Here is a 21,626-nt window from a genome sequence, read left to right on the forward strand (position 1 = left end):
CCTCTGCCTCTGAGAGGTTCGCCAACAGGGACTGCAGGCTGCACGGAGACCAAAACATCAGTTTCCCTTCTGGAATTCCCTTCTGGAATTGCCTGCAGCCCAGATTCTTGAGAACAACTGCCAAGTGTTCTGGGGTTCGGCCTTTCCTGAGATGGGCACCCCAGGGCTTTGGGTCCCTGCACCTGGCTAGGCACACGCTCCGAGGGCATCTCAGGACACAGTTTCCTGAGACAGCCACCGGCAGGTCGCTCTCTGGGGGGACCCAGGATGGAAAGCTGTTACCAAGGAAGCTGTGAAGGTTCAAGCTGGCCGTCAGCTGGGGAACAGCCACAGATAAAGGTTATTCGTGAGACCAACATAAAGATAGGGAAGCAAACATGACCCAGGACTGGGGACAAAGACAAGAGCCATCAGCTTCCATCAGTAACTGATCAGATGGACCCAGAGATGATCATGCTGAGTGAAGTAAGCCAGGCAGAGAACGACAAATACCATATGATATCACTTCTTACATGTGGAGTGTAAAAAAAAAATACAAATGAATTTATTTACAAAACAGAAACAGCTCACAGACATAGAAAACAAACTTATGATCACCAAAGGGGAAAGGGGAGGGATAAATTAGGAGTTTGGGATTGACATATACACACTACTATATATAAAATAGATAACCAATAAGGACCTACTGTATAGCACAGGGAACTGTGCTCAATATCTTGTAATAACCTATAAGAGAAAAGAATCTGAAAAAAAGTATATATATATACACACACACACGTATAACTGAATGACTTTGCTGTATACCTGAAACTAACATAACATTGTAAATCAACTATACTTCAATTAAAAAACAAAACAAAACTTGGGACTTCCCTGGTGGCGCAGTGGTTGAGAGTCCGCCTGCCGATGCAGGGGACATGGGTTCATGCCCCAGTCCGCGAAGATCCCACATGCCACGGAGCGGCTAGGCCCGTGAGCCATGGCCACTGAGCCTGTGCTCCGCAACGGGAGAGGCCACAAGGGCCCGCGTACCACAAAAACAAACAAACAAACAAAAAACAAACCAAAAAAAACTCATCAGAAATGAGGAAAAGTTTTCCACACCAACTCTCCACCCACTTCCCAACTTCAGGTCACATGGGATGGAGACACCACTTCTTGCCGAAGGTCACCAGGCAAAAGAAATGACTAAAAGCTTCTCTTGTTTCGTTTGCCCAGAGTCATTCAGTTTCACGGGTGATTTTGGTTTTCTATACCTTTATCACTCTCTATTTTCTTTCTCCTCCCCTGGACATACTAACATAAAATGCTATAAAATACATAATTCTTTGATTAAAATAAATTTTATTTTTCAACAGGATTACTTCATTTTGATTCACGAAACCCAGACTCGGCAGGTGAAAGCACAGACTCGTGGAGATGGAGAATGTGGATGCACTGTGTGGGTCTGCAGTAACCAGGGCAGAACTGCAGGGTTTAGTATCCGTGGCATCGGACAAATTCACACAGAGGAGATGCTCTCCTCTGGAGCACCCTGGTTTTTACCCTCTGACTCCCAGAGCATAAAAATGAAAGCTATGCGGAAAACACAAATCAGGTACTTACTGATTCCTTGAAAGAGCTCTTCGATATTAATTGCGTTCTTTGCACTGGTCTCAACCACAACAGCACCAATGGACTCTGCATACTCCTTAGCATCCTTCAAGGGCACCTCCCTGGAAAAGAGGGCAAACCCAGACAGAGATGAATGCTCGTTTGTACAGGATAAATAACCCGACGGAGCAAAGAAAAAGCTCACGTGCAAATAGCTCCCTTGTGGTCCTGCAGAATAACTCTGGTTGCTCAGCAAGTATTGAAAACCTAAGATGGGTGAGGCTTTTTCAAGTTTAAAACCTGGTCTCGGGCATCCATGGAGATAAATTACTGTCCCCGGTCCCACCGAAGGAAAGAACTCCAGAACAGTAGGAAAGGCTTTAGGAGTAAGGCCAGCTTTCAGAGTTAGGATTCATTCCAAAAGTTTTTTCCCATAATAATGACTCAATATTTTAAAAAATTTGTGTATGTGCACATGCATGCATACATGCTTTTCTAAGGATTTCCATATATTGCCTTTTATAAATCAGAGAAAATATGTGACATGATCTGGAAGTTTGGCAGTGAGCATGTTCACAGCTCCAAGGCACATTTAGATGAATAATCTAAAAAGACATTTATTGATGTACTTTTCATGTGAAGATACTGCAGTGGATCCAAACATTTAAAAAGACACAGTGCCTATTCTCCAGAAGTTTATTGATGTATTCAACCAATATTTAGTGAGTGCTGTTGTATGCCAGCCTTTCTTTCAGGTGTAGAGAAAACCCTAGTCCCTGCCTTTTGGAATCTACACTTGAGAGCAAAGACACACACACCCACGGACACATGAAGACACAACACTGTCATATCTGTATGGATAGCAAAGTGCTCAGGAGTAGCCGGGTAGAGAGCCATGCATTTGATCAACGGAACCCAGGCAGGTGCCTTGGAGGAGGTCACTGAAGTGTGGCCATGAGCATCAGCGAGAACATGGACCAGGGCCTGAGATACAGCAGCCTGACGAAGGCCCCCCAGGTGGGGAGCGCCCTCATTCCCCCAACCCAGGTGCCATGGAAAGTCAACTCTGCACCCAGCCAGCACTGCCTTGGGTACAATGGAGGGTTGACGATGAAGGACGTGGGGTCTGAGTGCAGAGAAAGTCAGTGATGGGGCTGAGAGGGTCCAGCAGGGATTGTGAATGGGCAGGTGGGCACCTAGTGGTCATGGAGGGCCAGCGACAGGGTCAGCTCCACATCCTAGGGAAACAGGGGCACGAAAGGGACTAGAGGGGGAGGCAGGGGAGAGTTTGCCGGCTCCTCCAGTGCTGCAGGCAAGAGAATGCAGGGCTGGACTAGGGGGATGCTACAGGGAAAGGGCAGACGGCAGGGGAAAGTCAAAACTGGGAGGGCAGTTCTACTATAGGCCTCATCGATGGTTTCAACTGGTTCATAAAGTTACTGGGAAGGGCTTCCCTGGTGGCGCAGTGGTTAAGAATCCTCCTGCCAATGCAGGGCACATGGGTTTGAGCCCTGGTCCAGTAAGATCTCATATGCCGCAGAGTGACTAAGCCCGTGCGTCACAACTACTGAGCCCACGTGCCTAGAGCCCGTGCTCTGCAACAAGAGAAGCCACCGTAATGAGAAGCCCGCGCACCACAACGAATAGTAGCCCCCGCTCGCCGCAACTAGAGAAAGCCCGCGCGCAACAACGAAGACCCAGTGCAGCCAGAAATAAAATAAATAAATGTATATTTTTAAAAAAAAGTTACTGGGCAACTTCTACCTGGCATTTAAATTCTCTCCAGACCCCAAATCATATGAGAGGAGAACTTTTCAGGCACTTCCTGGGAAAGGGTCCCACTGCCACCTTCAAGACGGTGGTCCCAGGAGAAAAGAGGCCTCCTGAGCCGTGTCAGCTGGAATCTGCACTTGCGTTATCATTCTCACCAAAGATGCACCGGGCAAAATGACCCTCCTGAATCTACCCTCTTTCTTGTTTTCTAACAGACAAGCCCCGGGCCTCTCAGTTATTAAAACTAAGGGTGGCGGTGAATTTTACAGTTGAAATATTTCAGAGGAGGGCTTGTCTAGGTTCAGTTTGGCAAGTCACCCTATTTCTTCCGTCTTCCTGGCAGTCTTTATCAAACCACAAATTGAAGGGTGGGGCTCCTCTCTGCCCAAAGGTGGAGCAGATAAGACGGGCTGTGTCTGCTCATCTCTCCCTGGGGTAGGGGCCCATCTGGCGACCAAGGAAGCTGCAGCGACACCTCCCCTGCGTTCTTAACTCCCCTCTCATCAGCCCCCTCGCTGGACGAAGAGGAGCAGAATCGTTTCTGCCAGGGTTACGGTGAGAACAAAGTCACCTGCAATGCAATACAACCTATCCATCCTGAGGACCACAGTAAACCTCCGAGAAGGGTTAATTCTCTCAGAGCCAACAACGCTGGGCCCTGAAATGCAGAGAGAAGAGAAGCGTGTCCTCAGATCTCCCCCAGGTTTCGAAACGGGTCTCGTTAAACAAATGACTTGCCAAGGTGACACAGTGACTCGGGGCAGAGACAGGGGCCAATGCAGGGCCCTCTGGCCCTGCCCCCTTTGCTCCTGTCACAACCAGCAAACAGGCACCCACATTCCAGAAGCTGTTCCTTCAACCTTTACAGACAAAGAAATAACCCCAAACTGCAGCACACTGGAGGCGGGGCGGGGGCAGGGCCGGGTGCAGCCCATCCTGTAGAACAGGTTCTCACGCCAGGAGTCTGGAGGCCAGGCAAGTCCCGCTCCTCTTAGATGAACTGGGATTAGAAGGACCACCCACTCCTGGGTCTCACACGAAATATGTCTTTGTCCCTGGTTCTTGGTGAAGAGCTCCTGAAGCCCATGGAGTTTCCCCAGTGGTCGGCGCGTCTTTGTTATTCATGAAGAGACCCCAGGAGACCACACCTGAGTGTCTGATGGGTCAGGGCTGTGTCAGAAGTGGCTGCAGGACTGGAGCTGGTTGCCCAGCTGAGTAGAGGAGGGGGAGCTTTCAGCCCCGCTCCCAACCTTGGGCGGGGGGCTGGAGATTTAATCAGTCACGACCAAGTAATGACAGCTCAATAAAAAGCCTTGAACACGAGGCGTGGGGAGCTGCGGGGTGGTGAACACACGGAGGTGCTGGGAGGGTGGGGTGCCCGGAGAGGGCGTTAGAGCTCCACACAACAGCCCCTCCCTACCTCCCCAAACCTTGTCTAATGTGTCTCTTCCATTTGCCTGGTCTTGAGTTGTACCCTTTATAAAAATGAATCATAAGTCTAGTGCTTTCTTGAGTTCTGTGAGTCTGTTCTTGTGAATTATTGAACCTGGGCGGGCCAGTCATGGACCCCCAAAATGCGTCATCTGCTGGGCAGAAGCGTGGGTGACTTGGGGATAACCAAGACCTGAGCTGGCATCTGAAGGGGCGGGCAGTCTCGTGGGACCAAGTTCATGACCCGTGGGGTCGGTGTTAACTGTGGGTCAGTCAGCATCAGAAATGTGCTGAGCTGCAGGACACCTGGTTGGTGTCCAAGAATTGTCGCTGGAACAAATGGTACAGCTACAATCTGAAAGGAGAACCCTGGGGAGGTGAGTGGGTGCTTCCTCGGGGCCCCTGGCAGATGTGTGACCATCTGGTGACCTTGGAACCCCCCAGCTGTGTCTCGGGGGAGGCCACACACAGCCCGGGGAGACTGGAAGGTGCCAGCATCAACTGGTCTTCTGTAATCACCATCACAGGAGACATGGCATACATGACTTTCCTTCATTTCTTTCAACAAATATTTACCGAATATCTGCCATAGGCTGGGCGCTGTGAGAGGCCTTAAACAGGTAAACTGAAACGAGTCCACCCAAGCCAAGGTATAAACACACAGCTAGTCAATTTTGATGGGAAAGAGTATTTTCAGACTTTCAAGATGAAGCTACATACACAAAGTCAGGACTCCCAGAAGTCACCCTGGAGACCATGGAGAAAAACACCAACTTCCAGGGACCATAAGAAGAAACGGAGTCAGGATGAGCGTGCAGAGCTGGGTGACAGCGGGGCGGGGGTGGTGGTGAAAGCATCACGGGTCAGGATCTGGGATGGGCGGCTGCCTCCAGCAAACTGGCCTGCGTTGGGCATGCGGTTAGAGTCTCAGAGGGCTCATAGCCATGTGAAAAGCAAATGCGCTTGGAAAACATCACTTCTCTATTTATACTCACCGCCTTTCAGCCACAAACCTGCGGCTCTCCCTGTAAACCTGCTGTTTCCTAGGCCAGAAGCCCTGGAGGTGCCTACAACGCGTCCCCTCCCCTCTCACCCCGAAGTGATCAGGCCCTGGTCCCCATCACTCAGGTTTCTGCTGTTGCCTCTAACTGGTCCTCCAGCCTCCTGCAATCTATCACCCCCAGGCCCACCGTGGGGATCTTTCAAAACTACAAATCTATCAAGTATTCCCGTGAATAGAAATCTTCCATGTCTTCCAACCAATGAAACCTAGCGCCTTAGCAGGACGAGGCTTCCTGCCTTAGTCCTCCCCGTTCATGCCCGAAGGGACAGCCACTCTGGGACCTCGCCGTGCTCACATCTGTTTCTGGGCCTTGCACCTGCTCTGGTCCACCCCTCCCCACCCCCTTCCACACATGGCCTCCTGGAGAGCTCCGCGCAGCACCCTCTCCTCGAGAGCAGCCTGGGGGCTGCCATCATCCTGGTGAGATTCCATCTCCCTAATGGGCTGTGGGATGTCTTACGATCAGGACCACATTTTGTTTTTAAGGGGCCAGGATCCTAGCAGTGCCAGGCACCTAGGAGGTGATCCGTAAGTACCTGCTGAATGACTGAGTGACAGTCACCCCCAGTGGCCTTCAGCAGAGAGGAGGACTGAGGTAGAGGGACCATGGGGTCTTCGGAGGAAGGATGGGGAGTGCTGACAAGGACAACTGGAAAAGTCCTGGGGGGCGAAGACTCACCCAGCCTTCTGAAAGGGCCAGGAGGGAGGCTTAGGGCTGAAAACATAGGAAAGGGGGTGTCTCCTCCCAGCCCCAGGCTCGGATGGTAGTCAGGTGCTATATTTCAGCGGGGTCCACGCAGCGTGGACGGTATGTGTCTGGGACTCAGGCAGAGCCCACAGCCCTGGGAGGCTCCCCGTGGGGCAGGAGGGCAGCAAACAGCATTCTTGTGGCTCCGGATTTCTCAACAGGCTGTGCCGCCCAATGAGGGTCCATGTTTTGTTGCTGGTGGGTGTAACCCGGCAACACGGCAGCTGACTCATTCCAACCCCAGGGCTATTTAATTCCCCATGAGCCTCCACCACGGATGGCAGGGGAAGAGGAGGTCAGGGATCCCAAGAAGGAGCTCCTGGGCCCCACCTGTCAGGAGGGGAATCCAACCTGCAGGCCAGGGCAGAATAGCACTGTGTACCTAGGGATTCATTGGCAAGCTCACCTCCTGTGTCCCTCCTGAAAGTCAGTGGAGACAGGTGACCTGCACTGGGCCTCCCGTGCAGAAGAGCAGTACTGTGGCAGTGAATTCTCATTCAGAATCTGAATGACAGGTGGCCTAGTCAGTACCCAATGTGAGGAAGGTAGCTCAACGTGCTGCTCACAGAAGTAAAATGTTCTTCTCCTTCAGTAAACAGCCTCATCATGTCTCCCTCGCTCGGGTCTTAGCCCCTGTGCTGCCAGGTGGGCGAACGCTTTACCATTTTATTTTATTTTACTTATTTTTGAATTTTATTTTATTTATTTTTTTATAAGCAGGTTCTTACTAGTCATCAATTTTATACACATCAGTGTATACATGTCAATCCCAATCACCCAATTCATCACACACACCCCCCGCGGCTTTCCCCCCTTGGTGTCCATACGTTTGTTCTCTACATCTGTGTGTCTATTTCTGCCCTGCAAACCAGTTCATCTGTACCATTTTTCTAGGTTCCACATATATGTGTTAATATACGATATTTGTTTTTCTCTTTCTGACTTACTTCACTCTGTATGACAGTCTCTAGATCCATCCACGTCTCAACAAATGACCCAGTTTCGTTCCTTTTTATGGCTGAGTAGTATTCCATTGTATATATGTACCACAGTTCTTTATCCATTCGCCTGTCAATGGGCATTTAGGTTGCTTCCATGACCTGGTTATTGTAAATAGTGCTGCAGTGAACATTGGGGTGCATGTGTCTTTTTGAATTATGGTTTTCTCTGGGTATATGCCCAGTAGTGGGATTGTCAGATCATATGGTAATTCTATTTTTAGTTTTTTAAGGAACCTCCATACTGTTCTCCATAGTGGCTGTATCAATTTACATTCCCACCAACAGTGCAAGAGGGTTCCCTTTTCTCCACACCCTCTCCAGCATTTGTTGTTTGTGGATGTTCTGATGATGCCCATTCTCACTGGTGTGAGGTGATACCTCATTGTAGTTTTAATTTGCACTTCTCTAATAATTAGTGATGTTGAGCAGCTTTTCATGTGCTTCTTGGCCATCTGTATGCCCTCCTTGGAGAAATGTCTTTTTAGGTCTTCTGCCCATTTTTGGATTGGGTTGTTTGTTTTTTTAATATTGAGCTGCATGAGTTGCTTGTATGCTTTGGAGATTAATCCTTTGTCCATTGATTCATTTGTAAATATTTTCTCCCATTCTGAGGGTTGTCTTTTCATCTTGTTTATGGTTTCCTTTGCTGTGCAAAAGCTTTGAAGTTTCATTAGGTCCCATTTGTTTATTTTTGTTTTTATTTCCATTAATCTAGGAGGTAGATCAAAAAAGATCTTGCTGTGGTTTATGTCAAAAAGTGTTCTTCCTATGTTTTCCTCTAAGAGTTTTATAGTATCCGGTCTTACATTTAGGTCTCTAATCCATTTTGAGTTCATTTTTGTGTATGGTGTTAGGGAGTGTTCTAATTTCATTCTTTTACATGCAGCAGTCCAGTTTTCCCAGCACCACTTATTGAAGAGACTGTCTTTTCTCCATTGTATATCCTTGCCTCCTTTGTCATAGATTAGTTGACCATATGTGTGGGTTTATCTCTGGGCTTTCTATTTTGTTCCATTGATCTATATTTCTGTTTTTGTGCCAGTACCATATTGTCTTGATTACTGTAGCTTTGTAGTATAGTTTGAAGTCAGAGAGTCTGATTCCTCCAGCTCCACTTTTTTCCCTCAAGACTGCTTTGGCCATTCAGGGTCCTTTGTGTCTCCATACAAATTTTAAGATTTTTTGTTCTAGTTCTATAAAAAATGCCATTGGTAATTTGATAGGGATTGCACTGAATCTGTAGATTGCTTTGGGTAGTATAGTCATTTTCACAATATTGATTCTTCCAATCCAAGAACATGGTTTATCTCTCCATCTGTTGTTATCATCGTTAATTTCTTTCAACAGTGTCTTATAGTTTTCTGCATACAGGTCTTTTGTCTCCCTAGGTAGGTTTATTCCTAAGTATTTTATTCTTTTTGTTGCAGTGGTGAATGAAATTGTTTCCTTAATTTCTCTTTCTGGTCTTTCATTTTTAGTGTATAGGAATGCAAGAAATTTCTGTGCATTAATTTTGTATCCTGCAACTTTAACAAATTCATTGATTAGCTCTAGTAGTTTTCTGGTGGCATCTTTAGGATTCTCTATGTATAGTATCATGTCATCTGCAAACAGTGACAGTTTTACTTCTTCTTTTCCAACTTGGATTCCTTTTCTTTTTCTTCTCTGATTGCCGTGGCTAGGACTTCCAAAACTATGTTGAATAATGGTGGTGAGAGTGGACATCCTTGTCTTGTTCCTGATCTTACAGGAAATGCTTTCAGTTATTGACCATTGAGAATGTTTGCTGTGGGTTTGTCATATATGGCCTTTATTATGTTGAGGTAGGTTCCCTCTATGTCCACTTTCTGGAGAGTTTTTATCATAAATGGGTGTTGAATTTTGTCAAAAGCTTTTTCTGCATCTATTGAGATGATCATATGGTTTTTATTCTTCAATTTGTTAATATGGTGTATCACATTGATTGATTTGCGTATATTGAAGAATCCTTGTATCCCTGGGATAAATCCCACTTGATCATGGTGTATGATCCTTTTAATGTGTTGTTGGATTCTGTTTGCTAGTATTTTGTTGAGGATTTTTGCATCTATATTCATCAGTGATATTGGTCTGTAATTTACTTTTTTTGTAGTATCTTTGTCTGGTTTTGGTATCAGGGTGATGGTGGCCTCATAGAATGAGTTTGGGAGTGTTCCTTCCTCTGCAATTTTTTGGACGAGTTTGAGAAGGATGGGTGTTAGCTCTTCTCTAAATGTTTGATAGAATTCACCTGTGAAGCCATCTTGTCCTGGACTTTTGTTTGTTGTAAGATTTTTAATCACAGTTTCAATTTAATTGCTTGTGATTGGTCTGTTCATATTTTCTATTTCTTCCTGGTTCAGTCTTGGAAGGTTATACTTTTCTAAGAATTTGTCCATTTCTTCCAGGTTGTCCATTTTATTGGCATAGAGTTGCTTGTAGTAGTCTCTTAGGATGCTTTGTATTTCTGCAGTGTCTGTTGTAACTTCTCCTTTTTCATTTGTAATTTTATTGATTTGAGTCCTCATCCTCTTTTTCTTGATGAGTCTGGCTAATGGTTTATCAACTTTGTTTATCTTCTCAAAGAAACAGCTTTTAGTTTTATTGATCTTTGCTATTGTTTTCTTTGTTTGTATTTCATTTATTTCTGCTCTGATCTTTATGATTTCTTTCCTTCTGCTAACTTTGGGTTTTGTTTGTTCTTTCTCTAGTTCCTTTAGGTGTAAGGTTAGATTGTTTATTTGAGATTTTTCTTGTTTCTTGAGGTAGGCTTGTATAGCTATAAACTTCCCTCTTAGAACTGCTTTTGCTGCATCCCATAGGTTTTGGATCGTCATGTTTTCATTGTCATTTGTCTCTAGGTATTTTTTGATTTCCTCTTTGATTTCTCCAGTGATCTCTTGGTTATTTAGTAACGTACTGTTTAGCTTCCATGTGATTGTGATTTTTACGTTTTCCCTGTAATTCATTTCTAATCTCATAGCGTTGTGGTCAGAAAAGAGGCTTGATATGATTTCAATTTTCTTAAATTTACTGAAGCTTGATTTGTGACCCAAGATGTGATCTATCCTGGAGAATGTTCCATGTGCACTTGAGAAGAAAGTGTAATCTGCTGTTTTTGGATGGAATGTCCTATAAATATCAATTAAATCTATCTGGTCTATTGTGTCGTTTAAAGCTTCTGTTTCCTTATTTATTTTCACTTTGGATGATCTGTCCATTGGTGTAAGTGAGGTATTAAAGTCCCCCACCATTATTGTGTTACTGTCGATTTCCTCTTTTATAGCTGTTAGCAGTTGCCTTGTGTTTTGAGGTGCTCCTATGTTGGGTACATATATATTTATAATTGTTATATCTTCTTCTTGGATTGAACCCTTGATCATTATGTAGTGTCCTTCCTTGTCTCTTGTAACATTCTTTATTTTAAAGTCTATTTTAGGGCCTCCCTGGTGGCGCAGTGGTTGAGAGTCCGCCTGCCGATGCAGGGGATACGGGTTCGTGCCCCGGTCTGGGAGGATCCCATATGCCGCGGAGTGGCTGGGCCCGTGAGCCATGGCCGCTGAGCCTGTGCGTCCGGAGCCTGTGCTCCGCAACGGGAGAGGCCACAACAGTGAGAGGCCCGCGTACAGCAAAAAAAAAAAATTAAAAAAAAAAATAAATAAAAATAAAGTCTATTTTATCTGATATGAGTATTGCTACTCCAGCTTTCTTTTGATTTCCATTTGCATGGAATATCTTTTTCCATCCCCTCACTTTCATGCTGTATGTGTCCCTAGGTCTGAAGTGGGTCTCTTGTAGACAGCACATATATGGGTCTTGTTTTTGTATCCATTCAGCAAACCTATGTCTTTTGGTTGGAGCATATAATCCATTCACGTTTAAGATAATTATCAATATGTATGTTCCTATGACCATTTTCTTAATTGTTTTGGGTTTGTTTTTGTAGGTCCTTTTCTTCTCTTGTGTTTCCCACTTAGAGAAGTTCCTTTAGCATTTGTTATAGAGCTGGTTTGGTGGTGCTGAATTCTCTTAGCTTTTGCTTGTCTGTAAAGCTTTTGATTTCTCCATCGAATCTGAATGAGATCCTTGCCGGGTAGAGTAATCTTGCTTGTAGGTTCTTCCCTTTCATCACTTTAAGTATATCATACCACTCCCTTCTGGCTTGTAGAGTTTCTGCTGAGAAATCAGCTGTTAACCTTATGGGAGTTCCCTTGTATGTTATTTGTCCTTTTTCCCTTGCTGCTTTCAATAATTTTTCTTTGTCTTTAATTTTTGCCAATTTGATTACTATGTATCTTGGTGTGTTTCTCCTTGGGTTTATCCTGTATGGGACTCTCTGCACTTCCTGGACTTGGGTGGGTATTTCCATTCCCATGTTAGGGAAGTTTTCGACTATAATCTCTTCAAATATTTCCTCGGGTCCTCTCTCTCTTCTCCTTCTGGGACCCTTATAATGTTTAATGTTGTCCCAGAGGTCTCTTAGGCTGTCTTCATTGCTTTTCATTCTTTTTCCTTTATTCTGTTCCGCAGCAGTGAATTCCACCATTCTGTCTTCCAGGTCACTTATCTCTTCTTCTGCCTCAGTTATTCTGCTATTGATTCCTTCCAGTGTTGTTTTCATTTCAGTTATTGTATTGTTCGTCTCTGTTTGCTTGTTCTTTAATTCTTCTAGGTCTTTGTTAAACATTTCTTGCATCTTCTCGATCTTTGCCTCCATTCTTTTTCCAAGGTCCTGGAAATTATTCTGAATTCTTTTTCTGGAAGGTTACCTATCTCCACTTCATTTAGTTGTTTTTCTGGGGTTGTATCTTGTTCCTTCATCTGGTGCATAGCCTTCTGCCTTTTCATCTTGTCTATCTTTCTGTGCGTGTGGTTTTTGTTCCACAGGCTGCAGGATTGTAGTTCTTCTTGCTTCTGCTGTCTGCCCTCTCATGGATAAGGCTATCTAAGAGGCTTGTGCAAGTTTCCTGATGGGAGGGACTGGTGGTGGGTACAGCTGACTGTTGCTCTGGTGGGCAGAGCTCAGTAAAACTTTAATCCATTTGACTGCTGATGGGTGGGGCTGGGTACCCTCCCTGTTGGTTGTTTGGCCTGAGGCAACCCAACACTAGAGCCTACCTGGGCTCTTTGGTGGGGCTAATGCTGGACTCTGGGAAGGCTCACGCTAAGAAGTACTTCCCAGAACTTCTGCTGCCAGTGTCCTTGTCCCCACGGTGAGCCACAGCCACCCCCGCCTCTGCAGGAGATCCTCCAACACTAGCAGGTAGGTCTAGTTCCGTTTCCCCTGGGGTCACTGCTCCTTCCCCTGGGTCCCAATGAACACACCACTTTGTGTGTGCCCTCCAAGAGTGGAGTCTCTGTTTCCCCCAGTCCTGTCAGAGTCCTGCAGTCAAATCCCACTAGCCTTCAAAGTCTGATTCTCTAGGAATTCCTCCTCCTGTTGCCGGACCCCCAGGTTCAGAAGCCTGAGGTGGGGCTCAGAACCTTCACTCCAGTGGGTGGACTTCTGTGGTATAAGTGTTCTCCAGTTTGTGAGTCACCCACGCAGCAGTTATGGGATTTGATTTTATTGTGATTGCACCCCTCCTACCATCTCATTGTGGCTTCTCCTTTGTCTTTGGACGTGGGTTATCTTTTTTGGTGAGTTCCAGTGTCTTCCTGTTGATGACTGTTCAGCAGTTAGTTGTGATTCTGGTGTTCTCCCAAGAGGGAGTGAGAGCACATCCTTCTACTCCACCATCTTGGTTCAGGGCCTCCTCTTTACCATTTTAAATGTAACGTAGGGACTTCCCTCATGGCAAATTGGTTAAGAATCCACCTGCCAATGCAGCGGACATGGGCTGGATCCCAGGTCCAGGAAGATCCTACAAGCCGCGGAGCAACTAAGCCCCTGCGCCACAACTACTGAGCCTGCGCTCTAGAGCCCATGAGCCACAACTACTAAGCCCGCACACCACAACTACTGAGCCCGCGCACCTAGAGCTTGATTTAGGTGCTCGTGTTACAAATAAATTTTTAAAAATCCAAACAATCCAAACCAAAGTGTGCAGAGAACATGGATAAGAATATTACAGAACAAGAAATATCCGTGGCTTATGTTCTTGTTGCACAGTATGGAATACTCCGCAACAAGAGAAGCCACTGCAATGAGAAGCCCGCACACCGCAATGAAGAGTAGACCCCGCTCCCCGCAACTAGGGAAAGCCTATGTGCAACAATGAAGACCCAATGCAGCCAAAAATAAATAAATTAATTTATATAAAAAATATAAATGTAACATAAGTTGATATAATAAAGTGCTCAAAACTATACCTGGCACATAGAAGGTGTTTACTTAATACATCTTTACAAAGATGGCACCACTTTCTTAGAGAATGCCAAAAACATAGAGGAAATGAAGCAAGTGGAGGAAACAAGTAAGTAGGAGGCTCAAACTTCCTCAGAGCCTGAGTACATTTATTTGACTCATGCCCCTTATTTTACGGCCCAGGAAGGCTCCCAGGCCAGTCATCACTCTTCCACAGAAGAACGGGGAACACAGGGTACATCATTAAATACACTAACCACCATAAACCACGCCAAGAGTAAAATTACATCATAGTTTAAAGTCCTAACTCCATAAGAAAAATCTGACATTAATTCTGAGTAACTTTTATTCAAAGTTGGTGCACAACTTTTCATAAGCCATGGATATTTCTTGTTCTGTAATATTCTTATCCATGTTCTCTGCACACTTTGGTTTGGATTGTTTGGATTTTTAAAAATTTATTTGTAAGCGCTCTTTGAATACTAAGGAACCTATCCTTTTGTAATATATTTTCCACATTTTTTTTCAGCTTAGCATTTGTATTTAGACATTGTGTGTGGCATTTTTTCCACACAGGAGTTTTCATGTAGTCAGACTTATTGATCACTTTCTTCTATGACTTCTGAGTTTTGTATCATGATTAAAACAGTTCATTCCAATTCCAAGATTATTTTAAAGATTCCACTGTTTTCTCTAACTTTTATGGTTTTGTTACTTTACAGTTAAATCCTTGATCCACTTTGAATTTATTTTCTCTCGTTTTTTTCCCTAATTATCCCAAAACCATGTATTGAACTATCCCCTTTTTTGGACTTATTTAAATATCATATTTATCATATACTAAATATCCCTATGTATTTCACCCTATGTCTTGATTCTGTAGTCTGTTCATTGATTTTCTGTCTAGTTCCCTGACAATGCTGTATTGTCTTACCACTAAATCACTAAAATATATTTCAATATGTGCTGAGATTAGTCCTTCCAATACTATTTTTGCCTGTTTGTTTTCCTAGGTGAATTTTAAGATCATTTTGTAAAAACCTTTTAAAAATGTAACTTTAAATTATCTGAGGTAATTTGCCTGGAAGCTCAGTGAATTCATGATGCAGGTGCACAAAAGTCTTCATTAATTTAGAGCAAACGGACATTTCTACAATACTACTCAGTTTTCCTATCCAAGGAAAAAGTACCTTTTTTGTCCTATCCTAGAATTGTAACATTCATCTATATAGGTCTTGCTCAATTCTTGCTAAATTCATTCCTAGGAATTACAATATTTCAAATTTTAAAAATGGCACACACACCAAAAAAGTCCATTACTCATTTACATTGTTACTTATAAAGAGGGTTTTAACTTCTACTTGATTTTCTAATTGATATAGTAAAGAATAGTTCTTTTTTTTTTTTTTTTTTAATCTTTGGCTGCGTTGGGTCTTTGTTGCTGCATGCAGGCTTTCTCTAGTTGCGGTGAGCGGGGGCTACTCTTCATTGTGGTGCACGGGCTTCTCATTGGGTGGCTTCTCTTGCTGTGGAGCATGGGCTCTAGGCGCGGGCTTCAGTAGTTGTGGCACTCGGGCTCAGTATTTGTGGCTTGCGGGCTCTAGAGTGCAGGCTCAGTATTTGTGGCGCACGGGCTTAGTTGCTCCGTGGCATGTGGGATCTTCCCGGACCAGGGCTCTAACCCGTGTCCCCTGCATTGACAGGCAGATTCTTAACCACTGCGCCACCAGGGAAGCCCAAGAATAGTTTTTGTATATAGGCAAAGAACAGTTCTTCAGTAGATAATCTTGGTTTTCCTAATCCTGCTTGCAATTAAAGAAATTCACATGAAAATTAGGATCGCATCATTCACGCATCAGACTGGCCAAGATGAAAACGTTGACTATCTGCAGTGCTAGCATGTGGAGACAGAGGAGGGCTCAAACACTGCTCGCAGGGTAACCATGTGATTCCAAAGTTCGTGGGTAACTGCATAGCAGCCAGGTCTCCTAAGAAGTTTTCAGGTATCTTGGAGCTGGTGCACAAAAGTCCTCATTTTCCCAGAAAAGTAAACACATATGTCAAAAAACAAGACACTTTGATGCTAAAAACAAAGAGACAAAATGACATATATTCAAGCTTCCCGCACTTCTCTCTGTCACATTAACAACCATCACTAAGCTTCTCTAAACGTCTTCAGAGGACGCCCCATGCATCTTGTAGGGCATCAGTCTCAGGTGTGTTCTACAGACCTCCTAGCCCATGACTATTCAGGGCTTGTTAGAAATGAATACCCCTGTGCCCCAGACCTACTGAAGCAGAATGTTTAGTGGGCACATGCCAGAAATAGGCATTTTAGCAGCTTCACAACAGTTTCTTATGCTTTCTATAGCTTGAAAACAACTCTTTTAGAAGGTAGACTGTAAAATATTGAGTTTGATATTTCTGCCGTCTATCCTATTCATAATCTGATACTATCAAGTCCAGAGTTTGGAAATCTGTATTAAGATGACTATACGTAGGACATAATAAAGTATACATTCATCAGGCACCATTTTTTTTTTTTTTTTTCCTTTTTGCGGTATGCGGGCCTCTCACTGTTGTGGCCTCTCCCGTTGCGGAGCACAGGCTCCGGATGCGCAGGCCCAGCGGCCATGGCTCACGGGCCCAGCCGCTCCGCGGCATATGGGATCCTCCCAGACCGGGGCACGAACCCGTATCCCCTGCATCGGCAGGCGGACTCTCAACCACTGCGCCACCAGGGAGGCCCAGGCACCATTTTATAAGTGATAAAAGAATAGTGGCCTCATGAGCTCTTCCCAACAGAAAACTTCTGGTGTTTCTGGTGTGTTCTAGCATGTATATTATATTTCTAAAATACCATACCAGCAATAACCAAGCATTTTATATTCTGCCAGACTCCTGGGATATGACAGTTACCATTTCACTGAAAAATGTTTGCCCTGTAATTTTACTCTCTCCTCCAACCACAGCCCCCTTCCAGCCAAGGTCAAACTGAAGCAACCAACTAAGCTGGCCATGAGGATGCAGCAAGGCATTGTGAGCAGGAGAGGCTGTTGAATGTCTGCTGGCATTATTTTTTTCAAAACCCTCCCATGTGTTTAAGGCATTCTAGCCAAAAGCAATACATTCCACCAAAGCCCATCAGAGGAAGGCTTCAGGCTGTTTGCAAAGGCTGTTGTGTGTCATGAAGTGGTCTCCGTCTCCCCAGCTCCCTCAAGCAGCCACTGAAATGAATAATCAGGGCTTACTGTGCTCCTACCAGCTCATATTTTCTCTAAATATCCAAGATATTTGTGTAGCACCCAGAGGAGGCAACCATGTTAGCAATAATTAAAGCAGCAAAATCTCTGTTCAAAATGTCAGTTCTTTTAGACACTCAGATTTGTTTATCTGCCAGGTGGAACTAAAATTTAAATGAACTTTAAAAAAAAAGAATTACTACCTTCTCAATAAATATCTGATTGGACAATAACTCTTTATGATGATCTAAGCGCTTACAGTTAAAGCACTTGGCATGTGTACCCTGGGAAGGATTTCTGTTCCCAGGGGGCCAAGCCTGCTTATTAATGTGTCTGCAAATGCTATTAACCTGGGGCCAAATTCCTGGTGTCAGGTTCAAACAAGCAGTGTCAGTTTCCTGCCACAGACTTAGATGGACTGTTTCTCATGGAAAATGCCAGAATTTGAACCGAATGAGGACTGAGCAGAAAACACAGGTTCCCGATGGGGGCCTGGCCATTCCTCTGCTTCCAAATACCCCTTCTCCAGACAGAAATGTAGGCTAGTCCCAAGAGGCCAGAGAAACCATTGGAAAAAATCATTAGCTCCAAATTCTCTGAGCAGAATCAAATCAGCTGCCATTTATTTTCTCTCGGTAGATCAGAAATTATTTTCCCTCTTGGATCCTGTTCGTACTTCTTAGGAGAGGAACACAGAACAAACATCGGCGCTGGGACGGACTACCTGGGTTTACAGCTGGGCCCTACACCTTCTCAGCCACAGGACCTGGGCAAGCTCTTCAGTCTCCATGCCTCTGTTTCCTTATTGATAAGATGGGAGAATGATTGTAACTCTCACTGGGCTGTGAAGATTCAGTTAAACTACTTATAATAGTATCTGGCACATAGTAAGCATTCAATTCAGGTTGACAATGATGATAATGGTGATGATGGTTAAACTTGTTTTCAATCCACTGCCTAAGTGAACAGTATATAAAGATAAGTAAATATCGTGCCATTTGAAAGTAACCACTGACATAGCTGTATTTCTTCACAGAAGTCACATTTTGAACTCTTAAAGGTCTGGGCAATATGTAAAGTGAAAGGGGAAAGATTGTTGTATCTTCTAAGAAAATCTCCAGCAACCAAAGCTTATCCCTCTGTTTAATCATACATCAGTTGAGAATTTTTTAAAACATCCCTCCCCTGCCCTGTAAAGAAGGTTACAATGATCCCTATGGTTCTGGATTAAAGTCAGAGTTATCAATATGAACTTATGTTTATCTTAATATAGATACAAATGGATACTTACAGAAATAGTTATAGGTACGTGTGTATGTATACTCCTGTTAGCATACATATGTATACTTCCCAGCTCTGTTCACCCAGAGGGCCTAGACTCAATGACACCCCAGTAGCAATGAGCACACCCAGCCCAGATCTTGGTTTCTAAATACCCTTCTCCAGTAAAAGGAATGAGGGCTGCTTGGAGAAATGGCTGAGTCTAGGGTTGTAGCCTAAACCATCCAAGATGGGCCTGGAACATCTTATTGTGTCAGAAAGTAAGGAAGTACTCAAAACCCAAAATGATGTGCACATGTTAAAGGGACACAGGTGCCAAAAGAAAGAGCTCCCAGCGGCCAAAGTGGGAGCAATTTGGGTAACAAATTAAATGATACAATACTGCATTATAACTTAAAGTATAAAATAAATATCCATAAGTCCACACTGATATAAGTAAATGACTGAATAAATAAATTGGGGGTGAGACAAATTTCATCAGCAGAAGAATTACAAATAATTTATGTAGGGACTCCTCCCTCAAGGAGGTGGAGGACAAGCCTTACCCCTTGAGTGAGGGCTGGGAACAGGGACTGCCTTCCAAAGAGCATGGTAAGCAAAGCGGGGGAGGGTAACTTTACAGTCACCACCTCAGCCAGGTGATCAAGGTCAATATCATCAGGGATGACAAATTGTGTTGATAACATGAACCGCTGCTATGCTTAATTAATAATAAAGTAATGAAAAGAGCACTTCACCCTTGTGGTCTTCCTCCCCAAAACACAAACCCTCAGTCTAATCATGAGAAACACATCAGGCAAACCCCAATTGAGAGATAGTCTCCAAAATATCTGACTAGTACTAAAAACTGTCAAGGTCATCAAAAACAAAGGAAGTCTGAGAAATTGTCCCAGCCCAAAGGATCCTAAAGAGACATGGCAACTAGATGTAATATGATATTCTGGGTGGGATCCTATAATAAAAAAGGGATATTAGGGGAAAAGTAATGAAATCTGAGTAAAGTATGGACTTCAGTTAATAATAAAGTATTATATAAAGTATAATAAAGTATAATGTAGGTTCCTTAGCTGTGACAAATGTACCACAGTAATTAATGTAAGATGCTAACAACAGGGAAAACTCGATATGGGGTATATGGGAACTCCATACTATCTTTGCAACTTTTCTGTAAATATAAAACTATTCTAAACTAAAGTTTATTTAAATATTTTTTAAAGCGGCCATAAAAATAAACACTCCCCAACACACACATGAGATTTGCACCCCAACACTCTCCTAATCTCCACCAGACCACAACTCACACATCCACACCCACACCCAACACTCTCAGGAAACCTTCCCTGGGGCCAACAAATATCAGTTATGGAGATTCAAGACCATATCAGAAGTCCAAGACCATTTATCAAGACTCATGATAAAGCTGTGATAATTAAGTCAGTGTAGTATAGGTATGAGGATAGGTAAGTCGGCTTGTGAAACAGAATAGAGAGCCCTAGAAACAGACCTGTGCACCCAGGACACGTGATACACGACTGAGGTGGAATTTCAGTGGGGAGAGAATGGACTTTACAACCAAGTGTGCTGAGAAGACTGGATATCCACATAGGAGAAACTAGGCAGCACACATAAAATCAGTACCAAGTGACTTAAAGACAGACAGGAAAACAAAACTGTAAAGTTTTTAAAAGATAATCAACACAGTGGAATATCTTCATGATCTCAGGGGTGCAGAAAGATTTCTTAAATGATTTGCCCTCCCTCGACCATTCCCCCAAAAAAAACATAAAGGAAAAAATTGATAAATTCTCTTAGGTACAAATTACAGGCTTCTGATGCTGTAAAAATATAAACAGAGGGCTTCCCTGGTGGCACAGTGGTTAAGAATCTGCCTGCCAATGCAGTGGACATGGGTTCCAGCCCTGGTCCAGGAAGATCCCACATGCTGCGGAGCAACTAAGCTCGTGCGCCACGGCTACTGAGCCTGTGCTCTAGAGCCCACGAGCCACAACTACTGAGCCCACGTGCCACAACTACTGAAGCCGGCGCGCCTAGAGCCCATGCTCCACAACAAGAGAGGCCACAGCAATGATAAGCCCACGCACCACAACGAAGAGTAGCCCCCACTCGCCGCAAAAGAGAAAACCTGTGCACAGCAACGAAGACCCAATGTAGCCAAAAATTAATAAATAAATAAATAAAAGTTTAAAAAATATATATAAAGAGTGAAAATACAAGACATAAATTTGAAGAAGATATTTCAACACATACCATCAAATTAGATAGATAGATAGATAGATAGATAGATAGATAGATAGAATAAACAAGATGAAGGTAAATATCCCAAGAGAAAAAGTGGCAAAGTCTTGAACAGGCTCTTCACACAAGACGAAACTTGAATGGCCAATAAATAAAAACATGCCAACTTCCCTGGTAACTGGGGGAATGCAAACTGAAATTCTTATCAGATCTCTCTCCATGTCCTGGCGTCTTACAGCACTAAGGGTCTTGAGTAGCAGGAAGCCTCCTGCACTACCGGTGTCCTCTTTGGAAAACATTGGCATCACCTAGTAAAACTGAGCTTGCGCTCACCCTGTGACTCAGCAATTAGACTCTTACACACCTGAACCTAAAGGAATGCTAACACGTGGCGCTATGAGATATGCAAGAATGTTCAAGAAGCAATGTTCATAATAACAAGGCAGAAATAACGCAAATACCCATCACCCGTAGGATGGATAGATAAGCTGTGTTGCACTCACCAAATACAACCGTGCACAGGACTTCCCTGGTGGCGCAGTAGTTAGGAATCCACCTGCCAGTTCAGGGGACACAGGTTTGAGCCCTGGTCTGGGAAGATCCCACATGCCGTGGACCAACAAAGCCTGTGTGCCACAACTACTGAGCCTATGCTCTACAGCCCGAGAGCCACAGTTACTGAGCCCGTGTGCCTAGAGCCCGTGCTCTGCAACAAGAGAAGCTACCACAATGAGAAACCCGTGCACTGCAACGAAGAGTAGCCCCCACTCGCTGCAACTAGAGAAAGCCCGCGCGCAGCAATGAAGACCCAACGCAGCCAAAAATAAATAAATAAATTTGTAAATAAAAATTAAAAAGTAAATAAAGTGTATTAAGACTGCCTTTAAAAAAAAAAAAAACGTGTACAGCCGTG

General features: G+C 44.1%; 1 protein-coding gene across 2 annotated transcripts in view; it reads right to left on the minus strand.

Moving 5' to 3' along the window:
• The window catches only part of RAB31 (RAB31, member RAS oncogene family), a 116,389-nt gene that overhangs the window by 16,131 nt on the left and 78,632 nt on the right, over window positions 1-21,626 (minus strand). For both annotated transcript variants that reach the window (XM_082640740.1, XM_082640739.1), the window contains one exon: window positions 1,606-1,715. In XM_082640740.1, coding sequence (XP_082496866.1) covers window positions 1,606-1,715 — 110 coding nt within the window. The remainder of the gene's footprint in view (window positions 1-1,605; window positions 1,716-21,626) is intronic.

The sequence above is a fragment of the Mesoplodon mirus genome, assembly GCF_964341445.2.
Source record: "Mesoplodon mirus genome assembly, chromosome: 13".
Classification (NCBI taxonomy): domain Eukaryota; kingdom Metazoa; phylum Chordata; class Mammalia; order Artiodactyla; family Ziphiidae; genus Mesoplodon; species Mesoplodon mirus.